The sequence below is a fragment of the Tenrec ecaudatus genome, chromosome 2 (assembly GCF_050624435.1).
Source record: "Tenrec ecaudatus isolate mTenEca1 chromosome 2, mTenEca1.hap1, whole genome shotgun sequence".
NCBI classification, from domain to species: Eukaryota; Metazoa; Chordata; class Mammalia; order Afrosoricida; family Tenrecidae; genus Tenrec; species Tenrec ecaudatus.
Window position 1 is genome coordinate 76,746,632 of NC_134531.1, and position 22,987 is coordinate 76,769,618.

The 22,987-nt window shown below is 41.6% G+C and overlaps 1 protein-coding gene across 1 annotated transcript in view; it reads left to right on the forward strand.

Annotated features, from left to right (window-relative positions):
* The window catches only part of CMYA5 (cardiomyopathy associated 5), a 117,793-nt gene extending 99,548 nt beyond the window's left edge, over positions 1-18,245 (forward strand). Inside the window, exons 10-13 of the mRNA XM_075542663.1 lie at positions 8,110-8,243; positions 9,086-9,185; positions 12,443-12,616; positions 17,999-18,245. Coding sequence (XP_075398778.1) covers positions 8,110-8,243; positions 9,086-9,185; positions 12,443-12,616; positions 17,999-18,245 — 655 coding nt within the window. The remainder of the gene's footprint in view (positions 1-8,109; positions 8,244-9,085; positions 9,186-12,442; positions 12,617-17,998) is intronic.
* The last annotated feature ends 4,742 nt before the right edge of the window (positions 18,246-22,987 follow it).

Sequence of the window (22,987 nt, forward strand, 5' to 3'; positions counted from 1 at the left end):
GCCGGATTATTCGAACAAAATGTTCTTGTGTTGAGGGAGTATTTGAGCCGAGGCCCAGTGTCCATCTGCAACCTTAGTTCTTAACATATAGATATGAGTACATTGTTCTATTCCCCTCTTGTTATATATAAATATATATTACATATGCACATGCCTGTATTTAGAACTATATAAATGTCCTTTGCCTCCTGGTTCTTTCCTCTATTTCCTTTTACTTTCCTCCTGTCCCACCATCATGTTCAGCCTTCATTCGGGTTTAGTAATTCCTCGCTGCGACATTGCTCTTGATTAAGCCCCACTAGGGATTCTATGCTTCTCTCCATTGATTTTAGTTCACTTTTTGTTCTGAGTTGAGCCCTCCTCCCCTGTCTTTCTCCCACCTCCCCTTCTCCTGTATCTCCCCAGAACCATTGGTCCCATTTTTACCTCTAGAATTGTTTATCCCACCTATCTTATTTAGATAGACATGCAGAGACATTAATAAGTGCAACAACAACCACACACAAAAAAAAACAACCCCAACCAGGCAAAGCCAAACAAAACAACAAAGAAAGTCAAGACCAAAAAAAACCAATAACAATAATAGTCAAGACCAAAAACAAAACAAAAACAAAAAGAAAGCCACTGACAAAAATGGAAAAGCCTATAAATAGTTCAAGGTCTGTTTGTTGGCCTTTATGCGTGTTTTCTATTCAAGTCTTATGGGTGCCACACTCTGTCTCCAAAGTCTGTTTTTGGTAATGCCCGGGGATTTCATCACTTTGCTTCCCTTGCTGCTCTGCTGTATGCCTTTAGTGTTTCACCCCAGTGTGATAGGTTCAGATTGTGCACAATTCCTGCACTGTCCCCTGCTGCGCCATGGTGCAGTGAGGAATGCCCCATCCCTTGGTGGGTCCAGTCCTACGTTCCTCCCTGTGCATTGTCTGTTCAAGCAGGAACATTGTCCTCAGGACTTTGTGGGCCAGGATGTCCCCTCCTCCCTCTCCATCCCTTTTCATTTCTCCCATGTGGTCTAATCTGATGCGCCCCTCACCCCAACCTGTAGCACCAGTGCTGTCCTCTGAAGTTCATTCTTCTGAGGAGTGGAGGGTGTCCACATAGTTGGGGTTGGGGCCGGCCCTGCAGACCTCTCTCTTAGTTCCCTGGTACATGCTGGTATGTTGTATTCACGTCTTGGCATATCAGGTTGAAGCCTGGTCTCTCCCTCTCCTATGGAGATATAAACAATACCCTCCCCTTGGGTGGGTTAATGCCCTGCTCCCCCAGTACCCATGTCTTTTTTTTTCCATCTTTCTTTCCCCTGTTATTTAGTTGGCTGCTGTATGTATCCCTGGATTGAGTTTGGCCCCTGCCATAGTTGCTGGATCTCACCCCAGGGATGTATATAGTAGCATTTCCCTTATGCCCTTTTTTTTAAAGCTTACCTCAGTGGACTCATGTTGTATTTCTCCTTGACTTACTTCACTTAGCATGATTTCCATCCTCCAGTTCTTCCCATGTGGCAGTGTGCTTCATGTGTTCATTGCTGCTTTTTAGGGACATGTAGTACTCCATTGTATGCATGTACCACCATTTTTGATCCATTCATCTGTTGATGGAAATTTGGGTTGTTTCCAACTCCTTGAAATTGTGAACTGTGCCATAATGAACATTGGAGCACAGGTGTCTGGCTATGGTTTGTTTTGTTCCTCTTCTGGGTATATGCCCGGTAGGGGGATTGCTGGGTCATATGGTAACTCTATTCCATCTGTTTTAGATATCACGAAATCTATTTCCATAATGGCTGTACATACCTACAGGTCCACCAGCAGTGGATGAGAGTTCCTATCTCACCACAGACCCTCCAACACTTGTTATTTTCTGATTTTTTGAGTTGGGCTATCTTTGAGGGTGTTTGGTGGTATCTCATAGTTGTTTAATTTCCATTTCTCTTATGACTAATAATCAGAAACATTTTCTCATATGTTTATTGGCCATTCAGATTTCTGCCCCTGTGAAGCTTCTGTTCAGGTTCTTTGCCTACCTCCTTAGTGGGCTGTTTGTTTTTTTCTTATTGTAAGCTTGCAAAGTATTGTAGATTTTAGTAATAAGGCCTTTGTTTGATGTGTCCTGCTAAAGACATTTTCCCAGTCCATGGGCTCTATCATTACTCTTGGTGAATTCTTTTGATGTACACAGGTGTTTTATCTTCAGTATATCCCACTTGTCAATTTGTGACTTCTCTGTATTTATATCCTCCCCTATATCCAATAGCCTATATATTCCCTGTGCCAAGGTTCTCAGGTTTGTCCCAATTCCCTCATTAATGGCCCTGATAGTTTGGGGTTTTATCTCAAGGTCTGTGATCCACCTTGAGTTTATTCTTGTGCATGGAGTGAAGTAAGGGTCTTGCTTCATTTTTCTGCAGATATCCATTTTTTTTTTCCAGCACCACTTACTGAAGAGGGTATGCGCTTCCCATTTGATATTTTTTGGACCCTTAACAAAAATTAGTCATCTGTATGCTGATGTTCTTATTTCTGAGTTTTCAGCTCTTATCCATGGGTCTGAATCTCTCTCATTATACCAGTACCACAGTGTTTTGACCACTGTGGCTGTAGAATATGCGCTAAAGTCAGTTAAAGCAAGCCCTCCCACTGTGTCCTTGAAGTTGGTAATCAGTTTTTCCAATTCTTTGAAGGATGATGGTATTCATAATAGGATAGCTTTAAACTTATATAGTGCCTTGGGCAGACCTGACATCTTTACTATATTGAGTCTTCCAATTCACGAATATGGGATATTCTTCCATTTGTTGAGGTCATTCTTGGTTTCTTGTAATAGTGTTCTGTAGTTTTCTTTATACAAATCTTTTGTTTTTAAAGTCAGATATATCACTAGATATTTCAATTTGTGCTTGGCTATTATAAAGGGTACTATCCTGCGGGAATAAACTCCTTGACCAGCAGACCTCCTACACTATCCCTTAAATTGCCTCTTCTGTGATATTGTCAGATGTGTACAGCAGTCTGATAGACTTCTGTTTGTTGATCTTGTATCCTCCCATTCTGCCATATTCCTCTATCACTCCCAACACTCCACTTGTTGAGTTTTGGGGATTTTCAATAGATAAAATCATATCATCTCTGAATAACAATAGTTTTACCTCTTCCTTCCCCAGACAAATATCTTTGATGTCTTTTCTTTGCCTTATGTTGTTAACTAGGACTTCGAGTATGATGTCAAATAGGAGTGGGGACAAAGGACATCCTTATCTGGTCCCCTTTTCAGTGGAATTGTTTTCATCTTTTCTCCATTGGTTACTAGGTTGGCGGTTGGTTTTTCATATATAGCTTGTATAATATTGAGGAATTTTCCTTCCATTCCTATCTTCTTGAGTGTCTTAAACAAGAATGGGTGTTGGATGTTGTCAAATGTTTTCCCGCATCTATTGATATGGTCACGTGGTTCTTATAATTTTTTTCATATCAATGTGATGAATAATACTAATGGTCTTTCATATGTTGAATCATTCCTGCATCCCTGGTGTGAGTCCAACTTGGTCATGGTGAATTATTTGTTTTATATGCTTTTGTATTCTATTACCCAGTATTTTGTTAAGGATTTTTCATCGATGTTTATTAAGGATATGGTCTGTAGTTCTCAATTCTTGTGAGATCCTTACCCGCTTTAGGTATTAGAGTTATACTAGGTTCATAGAGGTTGTTCTGGAAGAGTTTGTGTAGGCTTGGTTTGAGTTCTTCCCAGAATGCTTGATATAATTCTCCTGTGAAGTCATTTGGTCCAGGGGATTTTTTTGTTGGCAATCCCTTGATAAGTTTTTCTATTTCTTCTATTGATATGGGTCTGTTGAGGTTCTTGATGTCCATCTGAGATAGTCTATCGAGGGATTGTTTTTCCAAGAATTTGTACATGTCTTCCGAATTGTTGAATTTGTTAATAGTACAGGCCTTCATAGTAGTGTGTAATTATGTATATACTCAAGTATAAGCTGACCCGAGTATCAGCCAAGGTACCTAATTTTACTACAAGAGCTGCATTAAAAATGTGATGAAAAGCTCAGCTTATACATGAGTATATAGTTTCCTATTGATTTCATTAAGGTCCATTGTAATGTCCCCTGTTTCATTCCTCATCCTTGACTTGAAATTTGATCCTTCTCGTTTTGGTAAGGTTTGCCAGAAGTCTATCAATTCTGTTACTCCTTTCAAAGAACCACAGTTTTGCTGCATTAATTTGTTCCATAGTTTCTTGTTTTCCCTCTCCTGTATCTCAGCCCTGAATTTTTATTATTTCTTCCTTTTTGCTATTAGAAGGATTGTTCTGTTGACTCTGCTCTAATTGGTGTAAATTTTGTGCCAGCACATCAACCATAAGTCTCTCTTCTTTTTTTGTGTGTTCATGTCTTACTATCAAACTTCTCTGATAACCCCTTGGCTGTGTCCCAAGGGTTTTGGTACATCGTATTTTCATTCTCATTGGTTTATAGAAACTTCCTGATTTCATCTCTGATCTGGGCCAATAGCCACTCCTTTTGCATTAGAGAGTTATTTATCCTCCAATTGTTTTCCTTATTTTCTTCGTCGTCCTTTGGTTGATTTACAGCCTTACACCATAGTGGTTGGAGAGAGAAGTCTGTACAATCTTTATATGGCTGACTATACTCAGGTTTGACTTCTCTCCCAGTATGTGGTCTCTCTTTGAGTTTGTGCCTTGTGGCCTTGAAAAGAAGGTGATTTCCCCCCCCCCCCCCCCCCATTTGGGTTGAAAACTCTTAAAAATATCTTTCAGGTCAAGTTGTCCAATTGTGCTGTTTAGCTCTGTGGCCTCCTTGTTAAATTTCTTTCCCTGTGATCTGTCTTTTTCAGAGAGTGGTGTATTAAAGTCACTTACTATAATTGTTGAGCCTGTGATTTCTTTTTTCTTCTTTTGTAGTGTTTGATTTATAAATGTTTCAGGTCTTTCATATTTATTATGCTCACTGGTTCTTGGTCTACTGTTCCCTCGAGTATTATATAGTTCCTCTCCTTGTCTCTTGTTATGGCTTTCACCTTGAGATCACTTTTGTCAGAGATTAAGATTGCTGCCAATGCTGTTTTTTGAATTGCCATTTGCTTGATATATTTTCTTTAGCTTTTAATTGTCAGCCTTTTTTTTTTTGGTCTGTAAGCTTGAGATTTGTCTCTTGTAAGCAGCAGATCGATGAGTTATGTTTTCTAAACCTGTCCGTTAGCCCCTACCTTTTAATACCTGAATTCAGTCCATTGATATTCAGTGTTATTACATCCATCTGTGGACACTGTGGTGCCATCTTGTACCTTTTGAGTGTTTTCCTACCGATCTTATCAGTTTGTGTTGTGTATATGTCTGTGTGGTTCATTCTTGCCTTATTTCCACTATTGTGTTAATTCTATCTTGCAGGCTGTTTTCTCTTTGTTGCCCTTTGGGTGGAGTTGTTTTATGTTCTTTTTTGTGTTCATTGAGTGTTGGTCTTCTGCCCATATTGGGTCAGCAAGGATCTTTTGTTGGACTAGGTTTCCATTTTGTATTCTTTGAGTTTTCCTTCTCTGGATGACTCTTAATTCTCCTTCTATCTTAATAGATAATGGATAGATTATTCTTGGGTTTGTGTTATTTTCCTCCACTTTTTGGAATATGTTACTCCACTCTTCTTCTTCATGCCTGTTGATAGGTCTGAACTTATTTTGGTACTTTATAAGTGACTGTATTTCCCTAGCTGCTTTTATGAGTATGTCCTTTTCCTCATAGTTTTATAATTTAACTATTATATATCTTGGTGACTTCTTGGGATTCAGTCTGGCTGGTGTTCTTTTGGCCTTCTGAATAATTGCCTGATTTTCACTTATTAAGCTGGGGAAGTTTTTCTCTAAGAATTCCCTCATTGCTGGAGGCACAGGGAATCCAGGGCAGATGATACCTCCAGGACCAGGGGTGTGAGAGGCGATCATGGGAGGGTAGAGAGAGAGTGGGTTGGAAAGAGGGAACCGATTACAAGGATCTACATGTGACCTCCTCCCTGGGGTAGGGACAACAAAAAAGGGGGTGAAAGGAGATGTCAGACAGGGAAAGATATGACAAAATAATAATTTATAAATTATCAAGGGTTCATGAGGGATGGGGAGCTGGGAGGGAGGGGAAAATGAGACCTGATGCCTGGGGCTTAAATGGAGAGTAAAAGTTTTGAGAATGATGAGGGCAGTGAATGTACAGATGTGATTTACACAATTGATGTGCGTATGGATTGTGTTAACAGTTTTATGAGCCCCTAATAAAACTTTTTTAAAAAAAAGAATTCCCTTGCTATTTTCAGTTGACTTCTTTGTTGTGTCTTGTTCCAGTAGTCCAATTTTGTAATATTGTTCCTCTACATAGCTTCATACATGGCTCTCAGGTTTTCTTCATCTTTTCTGATTGTCTTATTTGACTGCCTTTCCCATTTGTTGAAGTCTGCTGGCTTATCCTCTAGGTCACTGGTGCCATTCTCTGTGTACTCAAGTTTGTTGGCCAAGTCTGTTAATTTGCTACTAGATTTTGTTATTTCATCCCTTAAGTTTTGTATTTCCCTTTGGTATGTTGCTTTATCTCAACTACCATTTCATCCTTTTTCTGTTTTGCTTCCTTCATATCCTGTATAACTCTAAGCAGCATTATGAAGATTTCTTTCTGTGGCAGGTCAATGTCTGCTTTTTCTATGCATTTCGTTAGATTCATGACTTCTTCCAGAATTGTCTTCTGTTTTTACTGATTTTTTTGTTGAGGCTGTTGGGTCTATTTGCTGTATATATGTTGTTTTAGAGAAGCCCGGCACCATCTTCCAGAGTTGAGGAGCCCTGGGTTTTCTTGGGAGACTCGTATGAGTATTTCTTCAAACTACCCACAGGTAGCTGCACTGCAGGGTCAGGCTATTACTGTATCTTCCTGTGGTTTCACTATTACCCCAGCCAACCAGTATTTCGTTATTTGGAATGTGAGTTAGATAGTCCTCTCATGGGGAGCTGGTCGGGCGGTTGTGGGTCCATGAGAATGGCACTGCAGTGGGTGGGTGATCTCGCAGGAAGCCATAGTGATTTGTCCTATAGGGTTGTAATGCCATAGATGGAGTGTGGTGTTTCCCTCTGGAACTTGAATGCCATGGAGGGCATGTGGGTGTGCCCACCTTTGTGTGGAGTACCGTGGATGGCAGGCGGAATCACCAAATTTGGAGATATCCCACCATGGAGGTTGTGTGGATGTTCCCGTGGCAGCATTGAGCACCAAAAATGGTGGGCTGGAGTTCCCCCTGTCACTTATAGAGTCTTGGGATGTTGGCAGAAGTTCCCCTAGCTGTTTGAAGGGGCGATTCCCCCAGCCATTTGGGGTGCAGTGAAGATTGGACGTGATTTCCCCAGTTGCATGTAAAGTCAACACATGTGGGTTGGAGCTCACCCAAGTGGACTATCAAAATTGCCCTTGGTGGAGGGAGTGGCCTGGAGGATGGTAGTGGCCTGTGAAAGGTTTACAAATCAAATAAGGTTTCATTCAACAATTCACACGCATGTTGTTTCATGCCATGGGTGGAAATCCCTCCAGGTAGTATCACTGAACCCATATCCTTCCTGTCTTTCCTATTTCCAGTCCTGAGCCTTTCCTATCTCTTCTTGCCTTCTGAACATTACCTGTGGGCAAATGCTACCCTTTTGATTTAAAATGGTTGTTCTAAGGAGTGCAAACCTGTTGAGTGCTAATGTTCACATTTTAACCATTCTATTGTTTGGCCAAAAATTGAGTCCTAGGGTGAATTCCATTCAGGCTTAAAGAATGATGAGGAGCCATTGCCTCAGGAGTTACACGGGTCTATGCAACACTAATCGCTGGTCATTTTTTATGATTTTGAGTTTGGCTGCATAAAAATAGAGATACTGGCAAAGTAATCTTCATGGACAATGACCATCTTGCAGATTCTGGCTTGCTAATGCTGGTGGTCATAAGAAGAGAATGAAAAAAAATCACCGGTAATGAGTTGCTCATTCACTACAAAACTGAAATCTGACACAGCATGTCTAGCATGGGTCATTACATTTTAAAATAATGTTTTTTCTTTATATTTAGATCTTTCTCTGGAATTAAAGGACTCCAACTTAAAGTTAATCTCCAACCAAATGATAATTACTTTTTCTACGTGAGAGCCATCAATACATTTGGGACAAGTGAGCAGAGTGAAGCTGCCCTCATTTCCACCAGAGGTGCGTTCTCCTCCAAACCCAAGAAGCTGTTTGAGAACACTCCCGAGGGCAACTCCAAAAAGTCTTCAACCTGTTGCGGTTGCTAGGTCTGGGCCATGAAAACTCAAGATTGGTCAAGAAGTTTGGTTTAAATGCTCTCAGCCTTGACTATCCATTAACTTTAACTTAAAGGTCTTAACAATTCTAATGCCCAGCTCCCATGGCTAGACATTCTGACTTAATTAATATGGAGGTGGACCCAGACATATCCTTCAAAACGGATGATTTTTTGTTTGGCCCGCAATATGCTATAATGGATGAGTATATTTGGGAGCTGGGAGCTGTGTTTGTGTGTGTATATTTGGGGTAGGTAAGGAAGAGTTCTCTTTATTACACTGTGAACTCTGTGCTGGACTCCATTCTTGGTAGCTGGTACATAGCATGTACTGTTTAATATTGACTGACTGACTGAATGGATGGGTGAATGAATTACTCAAGAAATGGATAAAACCATTTCATGATGTTCTGGGAATAATAATACCTACATATCAGTAGCCAAAAAAAGGCTGCTTCTCAATGATTATGAAGGGAAGTGAGGAATAAAAAAGTGATCATTTTATTATCTTAACCTAGACCCAGATGGCACAAGAAGGAGGGTAGCAACTCATGGGACTTGACCACAAGCAGACATTTGTACATGTGCCTTGTTTGCAATACATCCAGGTCAGCCTAATGTTGATAGAGGATGTTAGGACTGACTGCCCAGAAACGTTTTACCCTCTGGACTCAATATGGTGCCGCATCCTAGGGACAGCTCTTGACATTGTGGCTCTGGTTTAACCCTGCTTTCTTGACTGCCACAGGAACCAGATTTCTGTTGTTGAGGGACACGGCTCACCCCGCGCTACACATTTCCCCCAGTGGGACAGTGATCAGCCTCGCAGAGAGAAGACGGCTGATGGAGTAAGTACAAGCAGAAAGCACAAATGTACTGCTGCATAACACTAGAATCTTCTTAGAGTGTGTCAGCCCCACCTGGTCTCCATAGAGCAGACTCCTGCTTTAATGACCATACCTCAATGTCATTTCAAAGACAAATATGTGCAAACCCATAGGGTTCTGTCACAGTTCAGTACTAAGCAGTACATGATTTGGAAAAAGTATCAAACCTTTTCATTGGAACTATAAGCACAGATGTTTTTATCTACAACATAGAACATGTTGTTGTTGGTAGTGGCTGTCAAGTTGGTTCAGAATCATAGTGACCTTGTTTACTACAGAATGGAACTCTGCCTGGTCCTATGGCATCCTCACAGTAGTTGCAGCTCCCGTGTCAATCCCTCTAATCAAGGGTCCATCTCCCCTCCATGCAAGAAAACTTTGTTCTAAAAACCTAGCATTCTGTGATGCTTACCTTCCTGACATGATCACTGAAGACAAAGTGGGTGCATAGCAAGTGTGGTGAAGATAGGCGGTGGTACCTAGCTATCAAAAGATATAGTGTCTGGGGTCTTAAAGGGTTGAAGATAAACAAGCAGTCATCTAGCTGAGAAGAAATAAAGTCCACATGGAAGAAACACACCAGCCTGTGTGATCATGAGGTGTCGATGAGATCAGGTATCAGGCATCACAGAACAAAAAAATCATATCATTAGGAATGAGGGAGTGTGTGGATTGGAGACCCAAAGCCCATTTGTAGGCCACTGGACATCCTCTTACAGAAGGGTTGAGGGGAGATGACAAACCAGTCAGGGAGCAGTATAGCACCAGTGAAAAATAAAATTTTCCTCTAGTTCTTTAATGTTTCTTACCACCACCCCCACCTGCCTGCACTATCATGGCCCAATTCTACCCTACAAATATGGCTAGACCAGAGCATGTATATGGATACAGGAAAGAATTGGAAACATAGGGAATCCAGGACAGATAAACCCCTAAGGACCAATACTGAGAGTAGCGATACTAGGATGGTAAAGGGAAGGTGGGTGGAGAAAGGTGGAACCAATCACAATGATCTATATATATATAAAACCCCCTCCCAGGTGAATGGGGATATCGGTCAAACAGGGGTCCTCACTGTCCCTCAGCCCCATTGGAAGGCTGGATTATAGTTGGTTTTTTTAAAAAAAAAAACTATGAACAAGTTCCTATGCACACTGCACATATCTTATTTTGACGTTAAAAAAAAACAACAAATGGGGCAAAAACACCCGGCTGGCCGGATAAATGTCCTTGGTGGGCCACATGTGGCCCGCAGTCGTAGTTTGAGAGCTCCTGGTGTAAGACATGAAAAAAGGTTCATTAGAGAGGGAAGGTGGGGAAGGAAGGGGAAAAAAAGAGGAGCAGATACCAAGGGCTCAAGTAGAAAGAAAATGATGATGGCAACAAATGTACAAATGTGCTGGACACAGTGGATGTTTGCATGGATTGTGATAAGAGCTGTAAGAGCCCCCAATAAAATGGTTAAAAAGAAAAAAAAAGTCCATCTCATTAAGATGGTCTTTCAGATTTAGTGAAAAAGAGTCCAAGATAATTCTTCTATAGTTTTATGGATTTTGTATTGACCTGCTTGACAATGACTAGGGGAGGATGCCGTTGGATTGAGAACTCAGTTCTGGTCACATGCAGGACATGCAGAATCTTGCTGTCACAGTTGCTCCAACACAAATGAAGAGCCAAATGCTGGGAAGACTGCTCAGCAGTATGCCTGCGACTTCTCAGGCTTATTTTAAAGGTCAAGCTGGTCAAACAGGAGCGTCTTTTAAAAAACACCACTTAAAACACACCAGCCACTGATGGTGCTGATGGGCCCAGGAATGGGCAGGTTGCAAATTCTTACAAGAAAACACGAAACCCACCAATGATGACTTGCACTATTGCTGGTCTGCCAAAGGCCCAAGTCAAGTGTTACCTGCCCTGGAAAACAGCCCACCCTGCTCTGATGCTCCAGGCACCTTTAGCTCTCACTGTGATACGATATGCTCGTTTTTCAGCCGTTAAACCAAAAAACAAAACAAAGTGAAGCAACATCCAATGCCATTGAGTAGATCCCAACCCTACAGGACAGAGTAGAACAGCCTTTTTGGATTTTCAAGGCTGTGGATCTCTAAGGGAGCAGAAAGTGTCATCTTTTCCCCTCAGAGCCGCTGGTGGAGGAATTGAATCTTTGAATTTGCGGTTAACAGACCAAATGTGTAGCTCATCAAGGCCACCAGGGCTCCTAGATTTTGAATGATCCTCAAGCCGTGGAGAGTTGGGGTGGGTGGGAAAAAGTAAGAAATAGATGGGATTTTCCTGTCTTTTTTTTTTTTAGTATCGTAAAGCAATAACAAAAATAGACTGAAGATTGATAAGAGTTCATAGGTGATAACTTATAATAATGATACTTTATTGATTATTAACCTGAAAATGAAATCCATAAACACTGAGGTTTTCTACAGAGTGAAGACTTGTTAGTAGCCACCTTTCAGACTTGAGAAACCGGAAAACACTCCCTTGCATTCGTCATCATCTCAGCTGGGAAAGGGGAGAGCGAGCGGGCGAGCAAGCGAGAGGGCTCTGACAGAACAGTACTGCTGCTTATCTTAAAAATACTTCCTGCTGTCTCAGCCATTTCCAAGCAAAACTGAGTAACTCAAGCAAGCAAGGTCGCTCATGAGCAGGTGAAAGTTCTTTTGTTAATTTCACCTTGACTTTTACTAAAAGAGCGAAGGTGAGACAAAAGAGACTTTTAAACAGCATTTCAGGTGCACCTACAATCTTCAGAGAGGCCAGAGTCTGCAAGAGTGAGGGCCACAAGCTTCTACCCAAACAAAACCAAACTCCTAGCGACCCTGGAGGACAGAGTAGGATTGTCCCCGTGGGTTTCTGAGGCAGTAACTCTTTTGGGAAGTAGAACATCTCATCTTTTCCCTACAGAGCAGCTGGTAGGTTTGAACTACTGACCTTGTGGTTAGCAGTCCAGCTCATAACCCATTAGGCCAACAGGCCTGTACAAATCAGATTAATTATAAGTGGCAGTGGAAAATATCTCAAATTCATGTGGAGGGTTTGGGGAGTTCTGTTGTGATCAGGGAAGAAACATTGAGGCCACAGTCAACCAAACCAACGATTTCTTAGGATAAGACCCGGCCTAAACTGAGTATAAGTTTGGGAAAGTTGACCTTTCTGAGGTCTGACAGTATCTGTGTTGACCTTAATCTGATTTGCTCTGCTTGCAGAGTCCCCTCAGTTCTGGGCGAGGAGCTGCCCGCCTGTGGCCAGCATTACTGGGAAACCACGGTCACAGACTGCCCGGCGTACCGACTTGGCATCTGCTCGAGCTCTGCCGTCCAGGCTGGTGCTGCGGCACAAGGGGAAACCTCATGGTACATGCATTGTTCTGAACCACAGAGGTAAGCTGGAGCCCTGCTTCCCGGACCCTTTAAAAAACAATGTTATCGACATATAGTTCACCTAGCACACCACTCAATAGCTTAAATATTTTAAAACAATGAATTTTAGAAAATGTTCATCATTCTTGAACACATTATTGTTCGTTCCCCATGTCACCCCGCTTCTCTTGCCATAACCCTGTGTTGTTGTTAGGTGTCTCCGAGTCAGCTCTGCCTGATAGCAACCCTATGTACATTGGAATGAAACACTGCCCGGTCCTGCACCATCCTCTCAATTGTTCTAATGTTTGAGCCCATTGTTGCAGCCACCGTGTCAGTCCATCTTGTAAAAGGTCTTCCTCTCTTTTGATGCCCTTCTACTTCACCAAGCATGAAATCTTTCTTTAGGACCTGGTATCATGAGATTATATATCATAACCATATTATAACCATAGATCATGGTATCATGTCCAAAGTACATGAGTCTTGCCATTGTTGCCTCCAAGGAGTATTCTGGTAGTACTTCTTGCAAGACAGATTTATTTGGGTACTTTCAGTATTCTTCACCAATACCATAGTTCAAATATGTAGACCTTTTTTCTGTCTCGCTTATTCAATGTCTAACTTTCACATGCATATGAAGTGATTGACAATACCATGGCTTGGGTAAGGTGTACCATAGTCTTCAAAGTAGAATCCTTGCTTTTCAACACTTTAAAGAGATCTTGTGAAGCAGATTTGTCCAATGCGATGCATCCTTTGTTTCTTGAGTGTCACCTCCATGACCATTGATTGTGTATCCAAGCAAGTTGAAATCCTTCACAACTTCAGTCTTTTCTCTTTTGATCAAAAGGTCACCCATTGGTACAATTGTGAGGGTTTTGGTTTTCTTTACATTGAGTTGTAATTCGTACGGAAGGCTGCAATCCTTGATCTCCATCAGCATGTGCTTCAAGCCCTCCTCACTTGCAGTAAGCAAGGTTGTGTCATCTGCATATTTCAGGTCATTAATAAGTCTTCCTCCAATTATGATAATGTGTTTTCATATGACCCAGCTTCTCTGATTATCTGTTCAGCATACAGATTGAATAAGCAAGGTTAGAGGATACAATTCCTGGTGCACACCTTTTCTGATCAGAAGCCTTGCAGTATTCTCTTTCTCCGCTTGCACAATTGCCTTTTGATCCATGAACAGGTTCCACATGAGTACAATTAAATGTCCTGAAATTCCCATTCTTCTCAAGACTATCCATAGTTAGTTCTGATCTACACAGTCGACTGCCTTTGCATAATCAATAAAACACAAGAAAACATCTTTCTGGTATTCTCCACTTTCAGCCAAGATCCATCTGACATCTGCAATGATAGCTCTTGTTCCATGTTTACCTGATCATCTGCAGCACCCTGTCAACATACTGCCACAACCTTTGCTGGCAATCTTCAGCAATATTTTACTTGCATCTGATATCAGTGATATTACTTCATAATTTGCATATTCTGTTGGGTCACCTTTCTTTGGAATGGCTATAAATATGGATCTTTTGGATTGTTGATAAAAGGTATTTGTGATGAAGAAGTCATTGGTCAGGCAAAAATCTGGCATGTGATCTCTAGATTTGTTTCTATGATCAAGACTATATTTTCCAACTTCTGTTCCTTCCTTTTTGTTCCCAACTTGTACATTGCAATAGACAATAATTACCAATGAATCTTTATTGCACATTTGAGTAATTTCAAATGGAAGACATTAGTAGAATTCTTCAACCCCAGCACTAGCTTTAGTGGTTTGTTTGAATAATAAATAGTTGCATTGATTGGATCTCCTTATATGTAGCTAGATCTCATTCTATCACAGAGAGAATTGTACTTCACAATAGATCTTGAACTGTCCTTTAAGGTGCTGAATGCAACAACATTCCTCTTGATGGCATCATCCTGGGCATAGTAAACCATATGATTTTATGATTCAAAATGGCCAATACCAGAACATTTTAGCTCATCAATTCTTAGAATATAATTCTTTATGCATTCCTTTTCATTCTTAACACCTTCTAATTTTCCAATTCATTCCAAATTCCAATTATTAATTGATGCTTACAGCTATTTCATTTCCTTTGGGGTCATTCCCCATCAGCAAGTAAAGGTCTTGAAGACTTTACTCCTGCAGGTTTTACTCCATCCACACCACTATGGTTGACTCTACTTTGAGAAAGACATTCTTCAGTTCTATTTTGAGTACCTTCCGACCTCAGGGGCTCATCTTTTGGCACTGCTTCTGACCATGTTCTGCTTCTATGTGTGAGGTTTTCAGTACTTGACAGTGTTCTGATGCTATGCACAGGCTTTTCAGTGGGTAATTATTCTGAAGTGAGCAGTCAATTCTTAATCTGGAAACTCTGCTGAAACCGATCCGCTTTGGATGACCCTGCTGGTATTTGATATAACAGTGGCATTGCCTTAAGCATCAGAGCAACACACAAGCCACCATAGTATGACAAACTGGAGGAAGAAATGACCCATGTGGGCATTCAGAGCAATATGGTACAATAGAATATTTCTGCACACAATAAAAAGTGTCACATACATATATTGAACTCTTGAAATGTGGCTAGTGGGACTGAGCAACTGAATTTTCAATTTTATTTAGATTAATGTAAGTAGCCACATGTGGCTAGTGGCTACCATATTGGACAAGGAAGATTGAGAGCCTAGCCCCTGACTTACCTCTCTGTGTCGTATCCCTTGTCTGTCCAAACCCACCAGACAGTGAGGTTCTCTGTAACACACAGGCTTCCTTTGCCACCGATCATTGATCGTGTGGGCCCCCTGTTTGGACCTCTTCTCCCTCTTTTCTACTTTCCAGTCCTGCCTGCCCTCTGTTTCTGCCCCATGAAGCTTTCTTTCTAGAAGATCCCCATCATTGCCATCATTAGGTCCTCCTAACTCTCTGCCCTGCTGTATCTCTCATTAGTAAGGCTTTGAAAAGGTCCTTTATCCATTGGGGCTCCACTCAAGTACTCCCTCAATGCAAGAATACTTTCTTCCATTAAATTGGCATTCTATGATGCTCACCTTCCCGACACAACCACTGAAGACAAAGTGGGTGAATAAGCAAATGTGGTGAAGAAAGCTGATGGTGCACAGTTATCAAAAGATATAGTGTCTGGGGCCTTAAAGGCTTGACAGTAAATAAGCGGCCATCTAGCTCAGAAGAAACAAAGCCCACATGGAATAAGCACACCAGCCTGTGTGGTCACGAGGTGCTGAAGGGATCAGTTATCAGGCATCAAAGAACAAAAAATCATATCATTGTGTGCTCACCTCCCTGATACGATAGCAGAAGACAAATGGGTGCATAAGTAAATGTGGTGAAGAAAGCTGATGGTGCCTGGATGTCAAAAGATATAGTGTCTGGGGTCTTAAAGGCTTGAAGGTAAACAAGCAGCCATCTAGCTCAGAAGCAACAAAGCCCACATGGAAGAAGCACACTAGCCTGTGCAATCACAAAGTGTCAAAGGTATCAGGCATCATCCAAAAAAAAAAAAATCTTACCATAGTGAATGAAAGGGAAGTGCAGACTGGAGACCCAAAGCCTATTTGTCAGCCACTGGAGATCCCCTCACAGAAGGTCACGGAGAGGAGACGAGCCAGTCAAGGTGTGCTGTAGCACTGGTGAAACATGCAGCGCTCCTCCAGTTCCTAAATGCTTCATCCCCGCCCACTATCACGATCCCAATCCCACCTTGCAAGCCTGGCTAGACCAGAGGAGGTACACTGGTACAGATACGAACTGGAAACACAGGGGATCCAGGGCGGATGATCCCTTCAGGTACAGTGGTGTGAGTGGTGATACTAGGAGGGTGGAGGGGAAGGTGCGTTGGAAAGGGGGAACCGGTTACTAGGATCTACATGTGACCTCCTCCCTGGGGGACGGACAACAGAAAAGTGGGTGAAGGGAGACATCGGACAGGGCAAGATATGACAAAATAATAATTTATAAATTATCAAGGGCTCATGAGGGAGAGGGGAGCGGGGAGGGAGGGGAAAAATGAGGAGCTGATGCCAAGGGCTTAAGGGGAGAGCAAATGTTTTGAGAATGATGAGGGCAACGAATGTACAAATATGCTTTACACAATTGGTGTGTGTATGGACTGTGATAAGAGTTGTATGAGCCCCTAATAAAATGATTAAAAAAGAAAAGAAAAGGTCCTTTATTATTGTTTAAGCCTCACTATCTCCCCGTCCTCATCAACCACTGTTTCTCTGTTTGAGCTGCATTCTGCCACATTTCACCCCCCTGAATTCACTGGGGTCTTAAAAGCAGACAGTGCACGTCTTAGAGGCCGTTGGCTTTCCCTGCCTTTCAGAGCCGCTTATGCAGATCCTTGGGCCCCTCATCCCTGCCACACCCATTGACCTTCCTCTCATTTCTTATCTTCCAGCTCCCATTTCTTCCCTTCTTCTGGCTTCAGGGCCTCACCCTACTGGGAGAAATCACCAAACTTGGGCCTCTTCTCCGTGATACAGAACAATTTAGCTGCTACTTTTCAGCAAGGTCTCCCTCCAAGGCTGACCTCTCACCCTCCTTTTTTCAGCATCACGAAAGATCCAGTTAATGCCTTTAATAAGCACTTGTCCCATCTCTGCCTCAGATGAAGTCTCACTCCTAGCCTGTGTTTACATCATGACCACGCTTTCCTCCCTGCTCTGCACAGAACCTCTTTCCTGAGAGGGCCGGGACAATAGTCTGTATCCTTCATGCTTCCCTCCCGCCCCAGCCCCCGCTCCACATTCATAGGAACATGCTGGACTCTTGGATGGGTTCAAGGGATAGCTGTCGAATCTGCTGGAAACGTTGAGAAGAGGACATGGAAAGTTGTCTTGGAGCAGAGAGCTCGGATACAAAAAAAAGAAGCCGGATAAAAATAACACAAATTCTGTCTTAAACTTGCTTAAGGTCCTCATGTAAGTGAGCCAGAACATTTTTAAACTGTAAAATTGATGCATGGTAGGGAAGGTGAGCATGTGGTACTTTTTAGAATCCATGGCAGCCTCCGAGGATTTGATTCTTTCTAAGGAAGGGAACAAGACGAGTGCAGGAGTTAAAGCACATGGGCAGCTGGGGAAGGTTTAGAAGACGGAGAGAAACCCCAAGGGAGGTTGTCCGGGGACCTCTTAATACAGCGGGAGCAAAACGAAGAAGAATGCTCCCCTGTTGGGGTGAGCCGGGAATTCCAGCAGCTCTGCTGAGCTGGTTAAGTACGGTATTTTGGACGACATGATTGTAACTCATTATTGTAAATGGAAGTTACTAACTGAACCATTGTTTACTTCCAAGTGGCGGTCTGTATCATGTTCCTTTAAGGTTTCTGAAGTTTCTGTTTCCCTACTCTCTCGTTCCAGATACACCTTTTTCTATAGTGGCATCGTGAGCAATGTGCACGTGACTGAGCGCCCGGCCCGAGTGGGCATCCTGCTGGACTACAAGAACCAGAGGCTTCTATTCCTAAATGCCGAAAGTGGACAGTTACTCTTCACCATTCGGCACAGGTTTAATGAGGGCCTTCACCCTGCCTTTGCCCTCGAGAAACCTGGCAAATGTACTTTGCACCTGGGGGTAGAGCCTCCGGATTCTGCCAGGCACAAGTGACCATTTGCTTTCAGAGTCTGGCAGAGCAGGCGCTCAAATCCCCTGAGTCTCCTGCGTTTTCTACCGGAGTCATCCATTATTCCAACAGTCTCACACTCAGGAGAGCTACTTGCACCTTGACAGCACACGCGCACAACCCCCAGAATATCCGGACTAGACGGTGCAGCAACGAGAGGGCTAGGAACAACGTCCACCCTTTGGTATATCCAAGATGTTCCCGTTATTTTCTAGACGACAGGAATTGACACTTGTCTTGGGAATCAAAATAGAGGCATTGGCTTGTTCCAGTTATAAGAGACGCCCTCTGATGGATGGGGAAAGGAGGACTGGTGGATAGTGGGTTACGGATCACGCTGCTAACCACAAGATCGGCAGTTCCAACCCCACAGCCACTCTGTGGAAAAAAGAGTTGGTTTTCTGCGCCCGTAAAGAGGTACAGGCTCTGAAACCCACAGGGAGGAGTTCTATCCTTCTTCTAGGGTTCCTGTGAGTCTGAAGTTACTTGATGACAATGAGTTTGGGTTTTTGGTGGATGGATGAGGCAGAGATAAGGGAGCTTGTATTAGTAACACATTTCTGACAAACTGGGTTTTTTTCTCACAAGAAAAATGTCACCACATGTCAACAAACGATAATGAATCCTTATTACTAGAGAGCACAGCACACTAAGAATGCTTCAATGGTTCTAAGTTTACAAGGAACTCTTTTAATAACATATTCTGTAGAACACGAGTCTCCTTTCTCTCACATTTAAAATGTAGGAAAATGATTGTGATGATAAATTCCTGTTTTGTTTAATAAAGAGTTATAGTATATAAAAAACAGCATGTGATGTGAACTTATTCAAAAGCATGGGTGACTTAAAACAAGTCTGACATCATTGGACTCGGATAAGCTGCAGAATTCATGTTGTCAAAAACTACTCCACTTGATGGACTTCACTATTAGGGATTGTCCACTTGGGAGTTTTGCACATGTGTGCATCTTTTAACACAGAATCTTATTAGCCCATCACCCTGTCATCCTGTCTTCCGAGATGTATTCTGGCTGTACATCTTCCAAGACATTGGCTTGTTCTTTTGGGAGAGCCTGGTACTTTCGATATTATCTGCCACCACCATAACTCAGATGCACCAATTCTTCTCCAGTCTTCCTTATTCAACATCCAGCTTTCACATGCATCTGAGGCCATGGAGAATATGCTGGTTTATGTCAGGAGCACCTTAGTCTTTAAAGTGACATCTTTGTTTTACAACATTGCAAAGAGGTCTTGTATAGCACATTTACCCAATGCAATGTGTCCTTTGATCTGTGACCGCTGCTTTCATGACCATTGATTATGAATCTAAGCAAGACGAAATCCTTGACAACTCTAAACTTTTCTCTGATAATCACGAGGTTACCTATTGGATCAGTTTTGAGAATTTGGGTTTTCTTTATATTGAGTTGTAATCCATACCGAAGGCTGCAATCCTCAATCTTCATCAGCTGGTGAGTCAAATCCTCCTTCCTTTTCTCCCAGCAAGGTTGTGTCATCTGTATGTTGCAAGTTGTTAGTAAATCTTCCTCCAGTCCCGATGCTGAGTTCCTCTTCTGATGATTTGCTCAATATATAGCTTGAATAAGTATAGCATGCAGTACTCCCTCGTCTTATTCAGATGATTGCCTCTTTGTCTGGCACCATGAGCGCCATGATGTTTTCTGTAATTCCTACCCTTCTCAATGCTATTCATAGTTGATGATGATCCACACCATTAAATGAGTGCAAAATCAGTAAAACACAAGTAAACATTTTCTATTATTTTTCCAAGATACATTTGACATCAGCAATTGTATCCCTTGTTCCATGTCCTCTAATGAATCCAGCTTGAATTCCTGGCAGCTCCCTGTCAATGCACTGCTGCAACTGTTGTTGATCTTCAGTAAAATTTTACTTGCATGTGATATTAATGATATTGTTTGATAATATTTCCATTGAGTTTGGTCACCTTTCTTTGGAATGGGTACACATATGAATCTTTTCTAGTAGAATTGTCCAGGTAGCTATCTTCTGAATTTCTTGAAATAGGTAAATGAGTGCATCCAGGGATTCGTCAGCTTGTTGAAACATTTCAATTGATAGTACATTAATTCCTGGAGCCTTGTTTTTGGCTAATACATTCACTGCAGCTTGGACAACTTCCTTCAGCTGCACTGCTTCTTGATCATACCTCCTGAAACAGTGGAATGTTGACTAGTCCCTTTTGGTACAGTGACTGTGTATTCATTTCAATTTTCATGCTTCCTCTGCATCGCTCAATATTTTAGCCATAGAATTTTTCAGTATTACAACTCAAAGCTTGAACTTTCATCAATACTTTCAGTTTAAGATATGCTGAGTGTGTTCTTCCTAATTGAATTGCTAACTCCAGGTCTTTGCATATTTCATTATCTTACGTTACTATGTCTTCTCAAGCTGCTCTTTGAAAATTTCCACTCAGCTCTTTTACACATCACATACACGTGGAAAAATTGTAATCAATTGTTATGAATCAGAATTAACAACAGCGAGTTTGCTTTTTTAACACACACACATATATATTAGTATGTGTGTGTGTGTGTGTATGCCCTTACATGGTACATCACATCTACTAACCTAAAGATTTGCAAAACCCAGCCAGTAAAACCACAGAAAATCTGGCAAGCTACTTCCAAAAAGCTTATACCCATGAAAGCCCTATGGAACTGTCTACTCTGTCACCCACAGGGTTGCCATGAATTGGAATGGACTTGATGACAACAGGTTTGATTATATCATACACATGTGTGTGTTTATATATCATTATAAACACACTGTGTATAATGTGTTGATGTATGTGTGTCTATATGCACATAGAAAGCCTGGGTGGTGTAGTTAGGCTACAATCTGATTGGCAATTTGGAACCATCAGCACCTCCCTTGGAGAAAGACATGTTTTCTACTCCAGTCAGCAGTCTCAGAAACCCATGGGAGTTTGCTATGAGTCAGCATTGACTCAATGGCAGTGACAGACACTCCTGTAGATACAGAAAAGTGAGTGTGTCATATAATAGTATATACTCAAGTCTATATATATATATTTCCTTCTCTCCTGAATAGACTTCCTTCCCAGATTCTGCTTTTTATTATTATTTTTTAAAATCATTTTTGTCGGAAGCTCTTATAAATGCAATACATTCCATAGTTCAATCACCTCAAGCAGTATTATACAATGGCTACCCCATCAGTTTCAAAATATTTTCTTTCTTCTTGAACTCCTTGATATCAGCTTCCCTTTATCCCCTCCCTCCCTCTAACCCCCAGTAACCCTCCTTCTTTTTTTAATAACAGTATTTTTGTGTCATATTGTACAGAATCCAAGTATCTATTCACATATAATTCTGTTGTTAGATCCCATCTAGTGGGATTATATAATCATCAATTCTATCAGCTCCCCATTCCTTCTACCACTACCCCAACCCCTCTCTTCCTGTACCCTCAGGGAACTATTACTCCTGTTACTATTTCTGAAGTGTTATTAATCTTGACTTTCATGTATCGAATGATCTTAAATATATAAATGGGAATACACAAATCTAACATAATTAATGAGGTACAACAAATAAAAAGCAATAATCGTAAGGTGAGGGAATATTAAAAACTAGAGGATAATTATGTAGTTCATCAGTGCCATATCACACTCTGGATATATCATTCCTTCTGCGTGGCCCTTCTGAGAAGCACTTTCCAATTATCTCACAGGTGGGTTTTGGGTTCCCACCACATCCATGCCCTTTCACATTGATTTGATTGCTTGGTTTCGACCTTCTGATACCTCTTCCCTTCAACAACTTATGATCACACAGCTAGTGTGCTTCTTCCATGTGGGCTTTATTGCTTCCCTGCTAGATGGCCGCTTGTTTAACTATAAGGTTTTATGACCCCAGATGCTATATCTTTTAATAGCCAGGCACCATCAGCTTTCTTCGCCACATTTGCTTATGCACCCATTTTAGTCTTCAGTGATCATTATTGGAAGGTGAGTATCCTATACTACCACATTATTAGAACAAACCATTCTTGTACTGAGGTAAGATTAAAGTAGAGGCCCAAAGTCCATCTGCTTACTTGTTGCATTTGCACACACACACACACACACACATATATATATCTTCTTTTTTATCCCCCTCCTACCCCACTAGGATATTTACCCATCATTCACCTCTCAGTAATTCCTCTCAGAAACAATTCAATTGATCAAACATGACCAGAAAAACTACACCTTCCTCACTATAAATCTTAAAACACAATTCCCCTGTACCTGTCATTGTTGGCTCCCCGATCACCTGCTCCCCTCTCCTACCCTCTGCTTTGTTATTGATGCTGCTGTAACTCTGGGCAGACAGGAAGTTGGTTACCTTTGCTTCTTCTTTAGTTCCAGTGACTTTGACCCACCATTATTTGCACAACGTGCTAGGAGAATTACATGAGTCCCTAACATTCTATTTTAGAGAAAAGGCTTTACACCTGTGAAACCACACTGCTTCTTCTAAGAGGTATAGGGACCAATGTCGAAGAGGTTATTGGGAAGACAAAAAGAAATGTGGATTTATACTGTGGTCCTTCCCTGTTTGCATATGAACCTGACACTCTTAAATTGACATACTCTTTATTAAAGTTAAACATTTTTCTACCAGAGAAACCCAAAATATTCTAGTTGTTTTTTCTAAAAACAATCAGAACG